The sequence below is a fragment of the Trachypithecus francoisi genome, unplaced genomic scaffold (assembly GCF_009764315.1).
Source record: "Trachypithecus francoisi isolate TF-2019V2 unplaced genomic scaffold, Tfra_2.0 Lachesis_group1, whole genome shotgun sequence".
Taxonomy (NCBI): domain Eukaryota; kingdom Metazoa; phylum Chordata; class Mammalia; order Primates; family Cercopithecidae; genus Trachypithecus; species Trachypithecus francoisi.
This window is the reverse complement of record NW_022681454.1, coordinates 88356503-88372755: the sequence shown is the minus strand read 5'-3', so window position 1 is coordinate 88372755 and position 16253 is coordinate 88356503. Positions and strand designations below refer to the sequence as shown.

The 16253-nt window shown below is 34.8% G+C and overlaps 1 protein-coding gene across 12 annotated transcripts in view; it reads left to right on the top strand.

Moving 5' to 3' along the window:
• Window positions 1-16253, top strand: part of SNCA (synuclein alpha) — a 121298-nt gene that overhangs the window by 11894 nt on the left and 93151 nt on the right. For 11 of the 12 annotated variants that reach the window (XM_033214826.1, XM_033214824.1, XM_033214823.1 and 8 more), the window contains one exon: window positions 3851-3993. In XM_033214826.1, the coding sequence (XP_033070717.1) occupies window positions 3851-3993 (143 nt within the window). Of the gene's footprint in view, window positions 1-3850; window positions 3994-5889; window positions 6542-16253 lie in introns of those variants that run through there. The other variant, XM_033214827.1, reaches the window with a different exon arrangement.

Genomic DNA, 16253 nt, shown 5'->3' with positions numbered 1-16253 from the left:
ACCCAACTACTACTGTCACCTAATGATCTAATGGAGACTGGAGATGGACTGTATTTTTTAAATCTTCTCCAGAATGCCAAAATGTAAACACATCTCTCTCTCTCTCTCTTTCTGTCTCTCTCTCTCTCTCTGTATGTGTGTATGAGAGACAAGTTTGTACAATTAAACAACATTTTATAAAATGTTTTCTGAAGGACAGTGGCCCACGTTCCTAAGTTTCCAACACTGTACTACGTTGGGAGATTCTGCATACTTTATTTTCTCTTTGGTATATTAAGGAATCTGAGATGTCCTACAGTAAAGAAATTTGCATTATATAGTTAAAATCAAGGTTATTCAAACTTTTTGATTATTGAAACCTTTCTCCATTAGTTACTAGGGTTGAATGAAACTAGTGTTCTTCAGAAAACTATGGGAAATGTTGCTAAGCAGTAATGACATGATGATTTCAGCATGGGCAATATTTACAGCCATTACACCCATGAACCACCCTGGCAGTAGTGAAGTACCAAAAATGCTGTCATAACTAGTATGCCTATGAGAAACACATTGGGATAAATCAGCTGCTGTCATAATCATTCCTCTCCCACATCAGATAAATGAATTAAGTTTTTGAATAGGGTTATTTAATATAAAGTTCTTAAGTCTAATTATGAGAAGAAATAAGACAATTACTTCAATGGTTAAAGAGAGAATAATTTGCATATTATACCTGATGCAAAATGTTTGTTATGGGTACATATTAAGTGCTAACTAATTGTTAATTGCTCTTGTTACAAGTCTTAATGCAGGGAAACAAGAAACTATTACATAGTACCTAATATTAACTTCTAATATTAAATAACCAGTTTCCTCCAAATTCATCCCATTAGCTTTTTTTTCAAGGGGGCGGGGGAGAAATATAGACTTCAGTAAACTTGGGCTGGGAACTTTCTTCCTACAAAGTTCAAGGAAAATAAATTATCCTAGTTAGATAATATCAATGAAAAATCCACCAACTTAAATTCTAGCTCTTTGATCTCGGGAAATTATTTCATTTATCAACTTAATGCATCATATATGAAAAGTATTTAATTAAACTTACTAAATGATATGTTTTTAAGGTACTTTAAAAATAAACTATGATATAAAATTACTTATTTTTCATGCAAGTATAGTATAAAGAAATTTCTAACACTGGAGATTTTCTGAAGGTTTTGATTCTTGTAAATTTATTACATCATAATGAACAAAACTAATTTTCAACATGTTATGATCTAAATTTCCTTAGTAAATTGTTTTAAATTTATTTTCTTTAAATCTATCATTTGTATAACAATTCAAAACTAGATATTCTTAATTTTATAATTTTGTTTGATGTCAAAGATTAGATTTTGCTATATCTATTCTAAAAGTTGATATCACATTTCCATTTTGGATTTTTATTTTTAACTTAGCTAAAGTCAAATATAAACCTATTATTTATATTAATGCAGACATTAGAGAGAGATGCTAAATTCATTTTAGTATATTCTAAATTATTTATTATCTACTATAAAATAATATAAAGAAAAATAAAGTAGAATCCCTGATTTCAAAGAACTCAGTTGCTAAAAAACAGATACCATTTGCTAGACCCAAAATGTACTAATATGAGTATGTCTCTTTTCCTTTTGTTTTGTCACCGTTCGTTTGGAATGTCAGTGAGTAGAGAAATAGTGTGAAAGGCCCTCAGGGGGAAAAACAGAGGTTCAAGATCAGCAGAGACCCTACTAGAGAAACCAGTTCTACAGAAATGTTTTTAAATGTGTCGATTATTGCTACCTGTACACTCTGTTATTTTGTAATGTAACCATTTTATTTATTATTATAATAATAAAAGAGTGAAATTATAATAATGTGCAGGGAGCATTTTACTGTGCAGTGTATTGCATTAAAACTAGATTAACATTTATACATATATAAAAGGTTATCTAGATATTATAAAATTTATGGTTGGATCTGTAAAAAATTCAAAACCTATTTTTAATCTTGCTTTGAGATTTTATAACAAGAATATGTTCATTTGAAGCAAAATTTTCAATTCACGTCCTTGAAAACGAAAAAAATGACAACTTGAAACACATAATTGACTATTTTTAAAGGATCAACATTTCAGAAATGTTTTAAAACATAAAATTTTCAGTACAGCTTCTCATTGGCATTTAAATCGAACTTTGAATTGTAAATAGCTCTTACTCTTAAGGAGACATCAGCCATATCCTTAGAAATGGCACGGAGTTGGTAGGTAGTTGTACAAAATTCTAGCCTAAAAGACAAATAGGGAGCAACAATACTGTGGACCCTTTCTAGTCTTGGGCTGTGTGGCTGTGTCAGGCTTCCCCACATTGCCTGAACTAAGGAGAAAGCCTCTTGTCCTTACAGGCCCTTAGCTTCTATGACTTACATAGTCTATTTGAAAATGAATTGCTTTGTCCATACCATTTAACTATTGGCTTCTTCAACTGGTGAGATGAAACCTATACAATAATCATGTGACTAGCACTAAACAGCTGACGTGGTGTAACTCTTCTCAGACTGAGGCTTATCTGGGGAGTACAAATCATACCAAGAAAATGTGCTTTCATTTCCTTAAATGAGTGTCCCCATCCTCCACTCTCCTCCACTGTTCTCCTCTCTGCTTCTATGATATCAACTTTTTTTTTCTTTAGATTCCACATGAGTGAGATTATGTTGTGTTTGCCTTTCTGTTTCTGGCTTATTTCACTGAACAAGAAAATTTTTGACATGAAATTAAATTTCTGCCTATAAACTCAATTCAAACTATTTACAAAATGTTTTCTCAAAAATGTTAACTTAATGTAATAAGTCTACTGAATGACCATATCACATTTTGTTTAGTGAAAACGAATTGTAAGGGTGCTCAATAGCCTCTTCATTTTCATACTGTCCAGCTCCTTTGCTCCTATTAAAATTACTGCAAGTTAGCTTTTAAGAACCCTCTGTTTCACTACCTGAAGTTCTATAAAAAGATCCAAGTTCCTTCACAACCATTTCTTATGCTGTCATTCATATATATGTGATAATACCATGTCTGAACACATAGATAAGAAGTATGGGCTGGGCACGGTGGGCCATGCCTGTAATCCCAGCACTTTGGAAGGCCGAGGCGGGTGAATCACCTGAGGTTAGGAGTTCGAGACCAGCCTGGCCAACATGGTGAAACTCTGTTTCTACTAGAAATACAAAAAAAATTAGCCAGGCTTGGTTATAGGCACCTGTAATCCCAGCTACTTGGGAGACTGAGGCAGGAGAATAGCTTGAACTCAGGAGACGGAGATTGCAGTGAGCTGAGATTGTGCCATTGCACTCCAGCCTGGGCAACAAGAGTGAAACTCTTTCTCAAATGAATGAATAAATGAATAAATGAATAAATAAATACAAGTATTGTGTTGTTTAGAATGTGTGGTGGAAATGAACTTGCTGAGTGATCTCAAAGGATTGGCACTGAATTGAAATAAATAAATATTCATGCTGAGTCTGGTTCAACTATAACTGCACCTGTAAGAATTGCTTTCCTTAGTATAAAACAAATCCAAATCACTCATGGCTTCACATTCCTGATCATTAAACTTGAAGCACTTTTTAATACTGCATGACTTTAACAAAAATATCTTAGCCGAGATTCAATGTTTGGTTGAGCCACACTCACTTGGACACCTTGGTTGCTTTTGTTTCTTCTGACCCCTCAGTTGTCTATGGCATGTGTAGATACAGGTGTATGGAAGTCGATGGCTAGTGGAAGTGGAATGATTTTAAGTCACTGTTATTCCACCACTTTTAATCTGTTGTTGCTCTTGATTTGTACCAGTGGCTGAGAAGACCAAAGAGCAAGTGACAAATGTTGGAGGAGCGGTGGTGACGGGTGTGACAGCAGTAGCCCAGAAGACAGTGGAGGGAGCAGGGAGCATTGCAGCAGCCACTGGCTTCGTCAAAAAGGACCAGTTGGGCAAGGTACGGTGTGTACACTTTGTGTTACATTTATAAGCTGGTGAGATTATGATTCATTTTCATGTGAGGCCTGGAGGCAGGAGCAGGATACTTACTGTGGGGAACGGCTACCTGACCCTCCCGTTGTGAAAATGTGCTACCTTTATATGGGTCTTGCTTGTTCCAGGCATTAACCCAGATAAATGCCATGCAAATTTTATAATTATCATGATTGTTTCAATTTCTAGAAGAAAGTTAATGAAATAAAAAATGTAGTAAAATGTCAAAGGAACAGTGACATTTCAAAAAGAATGAGGGCTTTCATGTTAACTATAAGTCTTGGAATTTCTCTTCCTTGGAATAACAAATCTCTTTGTGCCTAATTTCTTAATTTCCAAAATAAAATTCTTTTACTTGATTCCTTTATAGTGACATCATCTCTTATTAAATGGCATATTTGCATATTACATAACAGTTCATTGCCAAATACATGTTTGTGGGAACTAAGAGGTTTAAAATATATATCAACCAGAGATCATAGTTTTGAGGTAGATTTTAAAATTCTGAGAAGAATTTTGACTGAATGTTTTTGACAAACATGGGACACAAATAAGATTATACCAAAGATACTATAACTTCCATTTTAAATATGAAACTAATACAGTATGAGGTGTCAACAATGACGAAATTTTACAAATGTCGCCACTACAACAGCAAAATGATTTTTGCTTTTTCCCTGCCCCCTTGCTATTTCCTGAATAAATCAAGCATATCCTTGCCCTGACACATTACTGGGGAGGCCTGCCTTAATCTATATAAAATTGGAGCCATTCTTCTCACCTCTGGTATTCTCAGTCTCCCTACTCTTTTTCTCCTTCCTTCCTTCCTTCCTTCCTTTTTCTTTCTTTTTTCTTCCTTCCTTCCTCTCTTTCTTTCTTTCTTTCTTCTTTCTTCCTCTTTCTCTTTCCCTCCCTTCCTTCTTTCCTTCCTTCCTTCCTTTGTTTTACTTTCTTTGCCAAAGTGTTCTTCACCTTTAAATATAATAAATAATTTGCTTACTTTAATGTATTTTTTAAATTTTATTTCTCCCTTCTATGATGTAGGCACCATGAGAGTGAAATGTATTTATTTTGTTCACTGATATTTCACAAGTGTCTGGGAGAGTTTCCAACTTATAGTAGACAATTAGCATATGTTTATTAAGAAGGAAAGAAAGGAAGGAAATAAGTGAGTAAGCAGAACAACTTTTATTTATGGGTCTTTTATAATCATATCCTTATTATAAGAACAGTGCTATTCAGCTATCCAAAAGTTAAAATCAAAATGATTTTGGATGAATCTCTTGAAAATTGTGAGAAAGAAGTTTTATTTGCTGGCAAACTATTCTGGGTTGTTTCCACTTCATGTAATCCTAAGTAGCAGCCTTACCTTGATAGCCCATTAAAACACTGATAATAAAAAGGCAGAACAAAAATATCTGTGATATATTTAGATTTACTACATGAAGTTACATGTCTAGTGTCTGGTGCAATGGATGCTAATTATGGCAAATCCTGACTGGGTTTCTAGTGAAGTTCTTCAGCTAATGCTTGAGTGCATGGTTGGTCATGGTGATATCCCTTTGTACAAAATATGCTTTTCAAATAATCTTATTAGGGATAATAATTGTATTAATTTCTGGTTTCCATCTAAAATTATAATTCTATTTATAGCTTTGTAAGATTTCACAAGAGGGACCTCAAATTAAAATAGTACACAGGCAATTAACCAGTTTTGTGTCTCAGACCCTTTTCACAATCTAATAGAAGCTATGGACCCTCTTAGCTTCAGAAAAATGTGCCCTCACATACACACATCAAAGGGCTTAATGGGAAGTCCATTGACAGATCCTCTGTTCAGATCAATCTTCTGATTGTACAGATGAGAAAACTGAAATCAACAGAGGAAGTGGGGAGTCCAAGATTGTACAGTCATTTGGAATAGACTGGACACCAATAGTACTTTTCCAGCCACTATATCACTTCCCCAAGCATTTCCTCAAAACTTACCTTCCTTCAGGTCTTTATACATTCAGTTATGGACAACTAGATTTAACTAGAGAATTTTATTGCTTCAGAATATTAAGCAACAGGGAAACATGTACCATCCTTTCTTTATTCACCTGCATTTAAGGCATACCATATAAATTGCAAATGGAGCATGAAAGTGCTTAATCTTTTACAAAACTGTGTTTGCTTTCCACCCATCTAAAAATGCTGCTATTTATTTTAATATTTAAAGCAGAAATCTAAATGATGTGACAAAATTAATCATTTGGAGATATTTCCCTTATAGGTACTAGAGTATCTTACTGATTTCTAATATGAAAATGAAGTCATAAAACCTAGAAATATCAGCATAGTTGTGGAAATAAACACTGGACTGAGAGTGAAAATGGCTAGTCTTCATCTCTGCTCATACACCACCTGACTGGATAACCTTTTGCAGATCTCCTAAAAGTCTTTCTCATATAATGAAGAAGTTCTACTAGAAAATTGTTGAAGTCTAATTTAGCAATAAAGTTCTGAGTTTCTAAAATAATTCAGAGAGTACTCTAATACATGTCTGCAATTGTGGCCACATCTATGGGATGCTAAAATATCTGGATGGTTTCAATGAAAGTATTTAATTTGTTCATTATGATATTTGAAATAATTTATTTCATTTTTTAAACTCTGATCAAAATGACCCTGGCAACTAGAAATAAGCAAAATCTTTTTGCTTCAAATGCTTATTAATGACCACATTGAGACACTCATTCATCATTCAAGAAAGAATGTTTGCTCACACTGTGCCAGAAACTTGGAGGAAGAGGGATGTGACAAGTAGGGATACCAGATGTCTAGCTTGTAGAAGTGGATTAATGGCCGTACTTTAAGATCAGGAACACTGAAAGGGAGTAATGGCACCGGTTTTAACCTTTCATGCCCTTTGAGGGTATTTGGCCCATCACCCTCTAGTTGATGAGGGGGGAAATTTTCCTCTCCTTTCACAAATATGGGGAAATTAAATGACGTAATTCTGAACAATCAATAAATCAAGAGTAAATCAAAGAAGATACCAGTTTTGTGAATTTGATCATATGAATATAGCTGCCCTTATTAATAATTTCTGAGTATAAGACTAGTTAAAGGACAAATGAGTTATCTTGAATTATAATAATTTGTTTTACAAAACAATATTAACTCTTGTGTTTAGAATTAGAATTAGAATAGAATTAGAATTAGAATAATAGATCTTTTGATCTATATTTTACTCATGTACACATAAGAAGTTATCAGTCATATAATTCATTTCTTGAAGTTCATACCTTTTATTGGCAGAGTAGAAACAGGTTAAAAGTGCACTGGCAGAAATTTTAAGTGCAAAGCAACAGTGATGTTATATAAAGAAAATTTGTATTTCCTACTTCTATTGAGGAAGAAACATCTGCTTGTACTAAGAATATTGTACAAAGAAAGTGACTTGGATCAGCATTATTCTGTGGTGCTACTATGCGTGCAGTGTGGAGCTAGCCACCAGAACACTTGGTCTATCCCAGCTCCTCAACAGTGTCTTGCATGTGGCTGGTGCTCAAATAAATCCTTGCTGAACTAATGACCATTTCTTTCAAGCCACATGGAATGCTCTAAAAGAGTTGAGTCCTGAAGTTTTTATATTTTTATAATTTTCTGGAGTTTTAGAGAGCAAAAGTCCTGAATAAACTGTGAAGCCACTGCCTGACAAATAATACAGCAGTCAGCTTCATTATCGTATCCCATTTAGACACTGACTTATCTACATGATGATTAATAGTTTTCATGCAAGAAATAAGCTTGAAATATCTGTTGCCTCAGGTACTGAAAACATCCAGGGTCAGCAATGTTATTTATTGTTGTTCAAAATCAGAATGAAGTTCCTAAACAATGCCATTTTGGAAAAATTGGATCAATAGATTATAAACAGTTTTTTAAAAATCCTGATTCAAATGGATTAATGTGTGTATATTCTGTAATAATCCTGACTTAATTCATAAAAGGATAGCTAGCCAGTTGTGTGGCAGATGAATAAAACAAAAGCAGGATTTGAAATGTCAGATTTGACATTATGAACTATAATATCTAAGCATTCTTTTACTCACTTCCTTTGACTTACTACACCTGTCATGTTGGACTTCATGCAAATTTATTTTTAAGTGCTTGAGTGTTATGGACCCTCTGATTAAATGATTAATCAGATGATGTATGCTGCCATCAGCTGAATCATTTAATACTGATTTCACAAACAAGCACGGGTCACAGGCAACCTTTCAGATTTCTTTGAAGAAGCACACACAGGTCATAGGCACAATCTTGAAATAATTTTATAACAAGGTAGTAATAAAAGATGTCAGGACTGGAGAAATATTTTAATTTATAGTAAACTTTCCCCTTAAGTGTCTAATAATGATTAATATAATACATTGCCTCAAATAATTAGAAGTTTGGTTCTTGTCCTTGTGCTTGACTTCAGAAGATAACCAGATGACTGTTAGGTATATTTAGACCTAAATTAAAAGCTTTGAGGCACAGTGAATTGCCTGATTTGTATTTGTGTTTGGAGTGGAATATACTATTACTGGCACTATAATCTTAGATTAAAGCATACTGTGATTATTAAAGAAAAATTTTAGACTGATTCGTTTCTAAAGATATGTAACAGTGATATTTTGCAATGTGGTATGTAAAAGTTGTTATCTTTTTACTCATATGAGAGTCCACTAATGGTACATAAACTGTCCCCACTTAGAAACACAATTATTATGGCCTTTCTTTGTATCTGACAAAATTTCACTGGGTTCAAGATGGATGAATAAAGAATTATAATGACCCTTAATGCTGTAAGGTTCTAGGTGGGAAGGTAGTCTGTAATTATGTATAAAATTATAAGGAAAACAGGCTTACTGCTATGTTTTCACTAAAAATCATTAACTGAGTACTTAATATGTGCCAGACACTCAGCTGGGCACCATGAGGAATACAAAACTGAGTAACACATAAGAAATGGGCAGTACAGATCGGGAGACTGACATATTTACCCTTGGAAAAAAGGAGCAGCTGTAGTCTCTGAGAACAATATGGTTTGTAACAAGTATACATCCATAATGAAAAAAAGGAGATTTATCTTAGAAATGAGAGAGGCTGATGCTGTCAATAAATATAATACATTAAATTGTGTCTTTGTCAGTGGATTGAAATTACCTCACACACACACGCAGATAGTAGCCATGATATTTTAGCTGTTTAGATATAGAGACAAATACTTCCACCCACATCTTAGAATCAGTGGTTAATAGTCTGTAAGCATTACAACCCCACAACATATACATGACTATACATACAATTTTAATATTCAAAGAACTGATTGTGATTATAGTTTTGTTTGTCAAAGAAATGTATTATAGGATGAGTGGGATAGAACTGCATCACGGTACACCAACAAATAGGTTTAAATCATTTTTGTGCACTTCCCTTGTTCCTTCATAAATGTTTAACATAGCTTAAAATTCTGTGAACTGCAATGTGAGAGCAATGACCACATTTTTATGAACCCATTTTTACTGTGCATGTGCTAACGTCTATTGTTAGTATTCCTTCACTTGCAAAGATGGCGTGATAATTTTGCTGGTTTCATTAATGAGAAACTATTAAACATAGGATGACTTCAAACTTAGGTGTATTTTAAAATTATTTTTAATTGTATACATTTAAGTTGTACAGCATGATGTTTTGAGATACTTATCTTTATATATATACACACATACATATATATACACATACATATATAAAAGTGATTCCTACATTGAAGCAAATTAACATAGCCATCATCATATGGTTACCTTTCTTTTTTTTACCAGCAGTACCTAAAATCTACTTTCTTGAAAAATTACCAGTATGCACTGCAATATTATTAACAATAATCTTCGTGTTGTACATTAGATCTTTAGACTTACTCATCTTACGTGACTTAGGTTTGTTTTTACCTCTATTACCATCTGAGCCATATTTCCACTTTGTAATTTGATAATAAACTTGGAAAAATAGCATTTATATGTTTAGGTGACAAGCATAAATAGGATAAGATGTGTTTATATATTATTCCATATGTCTTGTCTCCAACTACAAAGATAAGCAATCAGTTTGTTCCCAAAAAGTAAGAAATAATTTGACTTTTCTGCACCTTCAAGCATAGGCTGTTAGTTTTTAAGTTACAGGGAGACATTAATAATGCTATTTGCTTTATCAAGAGGAAATTGTCAAAAGAGGTCTTATGGTTCTCAAACTATTCGAAGTCTTTAAAAATTAGGACAAAATATGTTTACTTGATATTCAAGGCTACAGAAATAAGGTAAATGAGATGCCAATTGTGTTTTTCATGCAAATATATAATTATGCATACAAGAGTTAGATGATACATCTCATCAATTGGATTGTTCTTCTACAAGGAGAAAATGAACAATTTGTCAACTCATATATGAAGTACTTTTTATAAGAAACTGTATTAAAACTTTTACCAACATTTGGATTTTTAAATTGCAATTTAAATATCCCCCTCTACCAGGTGATTCTGAAATCACTAAGCAATTACTTGTGAAAATTCCAAAGTAGCATTTAATTCTTATCAATGCCATAGTGAATACTAATGCAAAGAATACTGAGCCAGAAACTATGTTTGTTGAATAAATAGATTATTTATTGAACAAGTAAATGAAAAAATGGAAAGAAAGAACGAATATGTATTTTATCTTCCTGCTTAGATGTGGGACTGTCCTACTTTTCTCTTGTGTTCACAACAATATGATGAATCTAATTGGAATTCAGTTCACAGGAATGAATTCAGTTACATTATGGATTGTGATCAATAATGTACACTTTTAATTTAATGAAATCAAATAGATTTTAACCATCTATGCTCACAATGGAGTGACATAAGTCTGACAATCCTTAATATCAAGTCGTCTCCAATTCACATGTGTACACACTTTTTTTCTATTTGGTTATTGGGAATCCTCGAAATCGAAAAATCGAAAATTGCCCTTTCAGTGTATGTTACAGTATTCATGCCACACAGATTTTCTGAGGTTGTACACACAGCTTTACCTTGAGGCTCCAATTTTTGCTCAGTGGATTGAGTATGTATTATTTGTTATTGCTAAGGGAAATTGGAAGAGGCATGTGCTTCCTACTTATGTCACATAGCTTTGAGATTAATGTAATTGTCCTACAAAGCATAGATAGATAGAAATACTTCATCCTTAATTTCTAATATATGACATGTCTAAAGTAGGCACCTTTAAAAGATAATCTCCACTATATACTAATGGCTGCTTATAGTGGCAATTCATCTTTCACGGTGGTCCTACAAAAGTATACTAACATTTATGAGTTTGAAACAAAGGCAATTCATAAGTGTTCTACTAGAGATGGTCTATATCTGCTGTTTGATCCAGCATGACGGCCAGCTGGCCCTCCTGTGCATGCGGGCTCCTGGTTTAACTGCACCATTTTGTTTGGTCATATACAGGGAAAACATGGCTTGGTGTGGAGGGCATGGGCTCGAATTCAGGGAACAGAGAGTTGGTCTTGTCTCTCTCACTCTACTAGATGATATCATCTTCCCTCTCTGAGCATGAGTTTTCTTATCTGTGAAATAAAAATGTTGAATTAAATGAGTTCAAAATGTTTTCAGTCTGTGTATAATAGCTTGAATCTTAAGACAATGTATTCAATTATGCATTGCTAGACCCCTGGCAAATCATTTAACCTTTCTAAACCATAGCTACTCCTCTGTAACTGGCCAGTCAACTGCCCAGGGTTGGAGTGTGAATGAAATAAAATAATGCAGACAAAAGATTTAAAAATAGCATAGTGCATTATACAGTTATAATATTTTGCTAAGAACTTACATTTTCTCTAAGAAATGTGTTGATATATGATCATAGAAAATCTTTTCCATATTCTTTGATGATATTAAGTAAGTAAATTGTATAACACAAAGAGGGAAAAGCATCACTGAACATGTCGTTTTATTTAGCTAAATAAAATGTAATCACCATTAGTTTTCCTCTGATTTCCCCAAAGTCATGTGGTTCCACTGAGTATGATGCACATGGTATAATTAGAATGGGTTCTCTGCTCATCAAATAATATTGGGAAACGTTGAAATGAACAAAGTTTAAAAGTATATCTGTTAAGCTGAAGCAAATCTCTGAGTCCTTAATATTGCATGTAAGAGGAATAGTTACCATCTTTCCTAATGCTCTTTGATACCAACCCCATGGAGAATAGTTCTAGATGTTTAGTAGAACACAGATTTAGGGTGCCACAGGTTAATTGGAACTGTCCCCTGCAATCTTTTATTCTTTTTCTTAATAATGGCTGATTTTAGGTCCTAAATGAAAGACATTTAGAGAGATTATCGGGACTCAGCATCCTATATCAGAATCCATTCTTTTATAGTCATTTTCTATTACATTTCTTGGGACGACACCAAAGAAATGACCATCTTCATTCCCATAAGGCTTTGTACCAAATGCTGACAAACATCCTTGGTGACCTGGAAAGGGACAGGTCTAAGTAGATTGCAGCTGTGAAACTGGCCAATGAATTATCTCAGCCCCTTTTACTCGCATCCAAAGGCAGGACAGTCCATTAAGGGGAAGGAGGGCAGAGAATTTTTCCTTGAGCTAATTTCCTATGCCAGAACTTTTTAGAATGGAAGCATTTCCAGAGGAGAAACAACCCCAAGCACAGTTCAAAGCCCCATCCTGTCAAGTTCATTTGAAAGTGGGATGGTTTATCTGCAAAGGAGGCAAGGATGAAGGATAGGGATGGGAATATCCTTACCCTTCAGAGAGTCTGGTTTTCATCCTGCACTTTTACTGCACAGCCATGAATGTCTTGGGGTGAATCTACAATATGATATACCATATGGTCTAAACGTGCCTGGCTGATCCTCTCTGATAACTTCAGGGGTCTAAAAGGGATAACATGCTCTCCTGTCACTCACCAACTCTGTCCACCATATTTCACCCAGCCTGCCACTGCCTTCACTTCCATCCAAGGCCTAATCTGAGCCTGTGGGAAACTTAAGAACTCCTACCACAACTGCCTGAACTCTCGGGAACCAGGGTGTATGGGGGTGACGGGAAGTGGGCATACATTCTCCAACTTGGTATGTCAGCCCCTGCGTCTGTATGAGTGTTTGTTCACACTCTGACTGCAGGCCTTGCTCCTCAAGGCCTGCATCCCACCAGGAAGTAAGACCCAAGTCCTTCCTGCTTTCAGACAACACCAAGTCTCACGAGGCCCCAGTTGCCTCCACGGAGGAAGGACCAGAGAAGACAAATTCTAATGTTCCACTAATACTTCCCTTCTTATTAACTTCCTTGAAAATCCCTTCTCCCTCTTTCTTTTTATGCTTTGCTAATAAAGAGATAATGAAAGGGTCTGGCACCTGGAATTTAGAATAGATACATGGTTTTTAACCAGCAGACGTATTCAACAATAACCCTTGCGTCTTCTACTAAGACATGGGCTAGGAAGGGATAAGCCAATTCCCAGGGTCACAGTGCCTCAGCTGATGTTTCATATTTTCAGCAACTTTATGTTAGAGATGTCTATCAATCAGCAACAATATGGTCAGAGAATAAACTAATAAAGGTCATTTTGAGGACATGTTGGAAGTCTATTAAAAGCATTGAAATTATGCATGCTCTGACCAGTTTCATGTCTAAGAATTTAAATGATCATAAGTTTAAATATGAAGACATTTATCACAGAATTGATTATAATACAAAGTTGAAAAAAAGTGCTAGAAGTTTGACAATAGGGACCTCATTAAATGCATTGTGGTTGATCGATACAGTGGTTTGCTGAACAGCCATTAAAATGTTGTAAAATAGTTATTAATGGTGTGGAAGGATGCTATTGTTGCAGTATGTGAAAAGAACAAATTACAAAGCAGTTTGTACAGTATAACATTTTTGTTTTTAAAAACCTGTATGAGGTGTATGTAGGTATAAAGACCTGGAGTAAATGCACCACATACTCAGTTTTTCTCAGTGAAGCCCATTTTGCATTTTGGGCTGGGTAATTCTTTGCTGTGGAGAACTCTCATTCATTGTAGGATGTTTACAAGCCCTGGGCCTTACCTCTTTAATGCCAGTAGACTCCCCCAGCATGGCAACAAACACAAAATTGTCTCTTATATTGTCCTTAAGGAAATTTTGCAACTGAATAACTATTTCTGGGTCCTATATTACAGTGTGGATTATTGTGTTCCTTTCTTATTTTTATTTTATCCAATTCCCTTTAATAAGCATGTACTAGATTCATAAAAAAGCATCATAAATGGTAATTATAATTTTCTGCACTGGTTAAAACTTATGTAACTAAGTATTCTGCTGCTTTAGCCACAATTGTAATTTATGCTACTTTTCCTTCTTAAGTTCCAAGTTCCCACGTGCATTCATTCAACGGATTCGAAGGTCATTTTAGCTTGATAGACTCTTAAAAGTTAGGGTTATCATTTCTGCTATTTTTTCTTTCAGTTACCCATTTGTCCACCCATCCATCTGATCGATTTTGTTGATGCATGCTGTGTATAAAATATGACACCGACCTGGTGCGGTGGCTCATGCCTGTAATCCCAGCACTTTGGGAGGCCGAGGCAGGTGGATCACCTGAGGTCAGGAGTTTGAGACCAGCCTGGCCAACATGGAAAAACATTCTACTAAAAATACAAAAATTAGCCAGGTGTGGTGGCAGATGCCTGTAATCCCAGCTACTCAGGACCCTGAACCAGGAGAATCGCTTGATCCTGGAAGGCAAAGGTTGCAGTGAGCTGAGATCATGCCAATACACTCCAGCCTGGGTGACAGAGCAAGACTCCATCTCAAAAAAAAAAAAAAATACTATGCCAAGCATCATCAAAAATATAGTGATATTTAAGACCTATTTGTTATGCTTTAGGCATTGACATCTAGCTGTCAATCATGAATACGTGCAAGAATCTATCTATTAATATTATGGACCGTGCTTGAAGACTTGTTCCCCAATCTTTTTCTCTTTCCATTAAGTTTGAAGTAAGGTTTTCTGAGTGAAGTATCATAGTACCTATAGTCTCATTATTTTTCAAAAAATTCTGGTTATAGTACACTTCTTTCCTTTATCCCCTTTGTTCCCAACTATCAAACCATTTTGGCTATCCAGTATTGGTATCCAGCATTACTAAATAGCAAAACAGAGAATTATTAACAAAAAAATTTGTAGGAGTAATTGGTGCATGGTATCTAGTATTATTAGACAGTAAATCAGAAAATTATTAACAAAAATTTTAGATGAATAATGGGTTGTATTGCCCAAGTGAATTGAATGATTTAGTTGCTCTTTCATTTTCAGCAAGTACAGCTGATCATTTGAGGCCTTATTCCTTGTTTGACTTTGCAAATTCTTACTATTATAAATCTTTTGGGCTCTGAGAAAGCTGTTGTCTTAATCTGATTGTGCTGCTATAACACAATACATGAGACTGGGTAATTTACAAACAAGAGAAATTTATTTCTCATAGCTCTGGAGGCTGGAAACTCCAAGATCAAGGCATTTGTCATCAGGTTCAGTGTCTAGCAAGGGCCAGTTCTCTACTCCCAACATGGTGTCTTGTTACTGTATCCTCCAGAGGGTCAAATGCTGTGTTCTCACATGGTGGAGAGATAGAAAGGGCAATCTCACTCCCTTAAGGCCTTTTATAATGTTACCAATTCCACCAATCAGGGCTCTGCCCCATGACTTTATTACCGCTGCAAGGCCCCACCACTTAATACTGTCACATTGGTGATGACGATTTGTCACATGAATTTTGACCATAGTAGTTGTAATCCTTTCATTTTCATTTATCCTTAAAACTTTGCCTTTCTCTTTTTAATGTACTTTATCCACACACAGTATGCCAAAATCTCTAAGCTTACAAATAACTTTTTAATACTTTTGTTAACCTGTCTGACAATACACAGGAAAAAATAAAAGTGCAGTTTTTGATACGCTTTTTAACTGCCAGTTTACTTCTACTGTCATTAGAGAACCCCATCCACAGTGCATAGGTTTATTTTGGGTATGAACAAAGACCTTATATATAGTTTGGGTCATTTTTATTCATTAGTGCTTCCCTTATAATCTCTGAATATCATCTTATTAGTAAATACTACTATTCTTAATAGTAACTAGCAT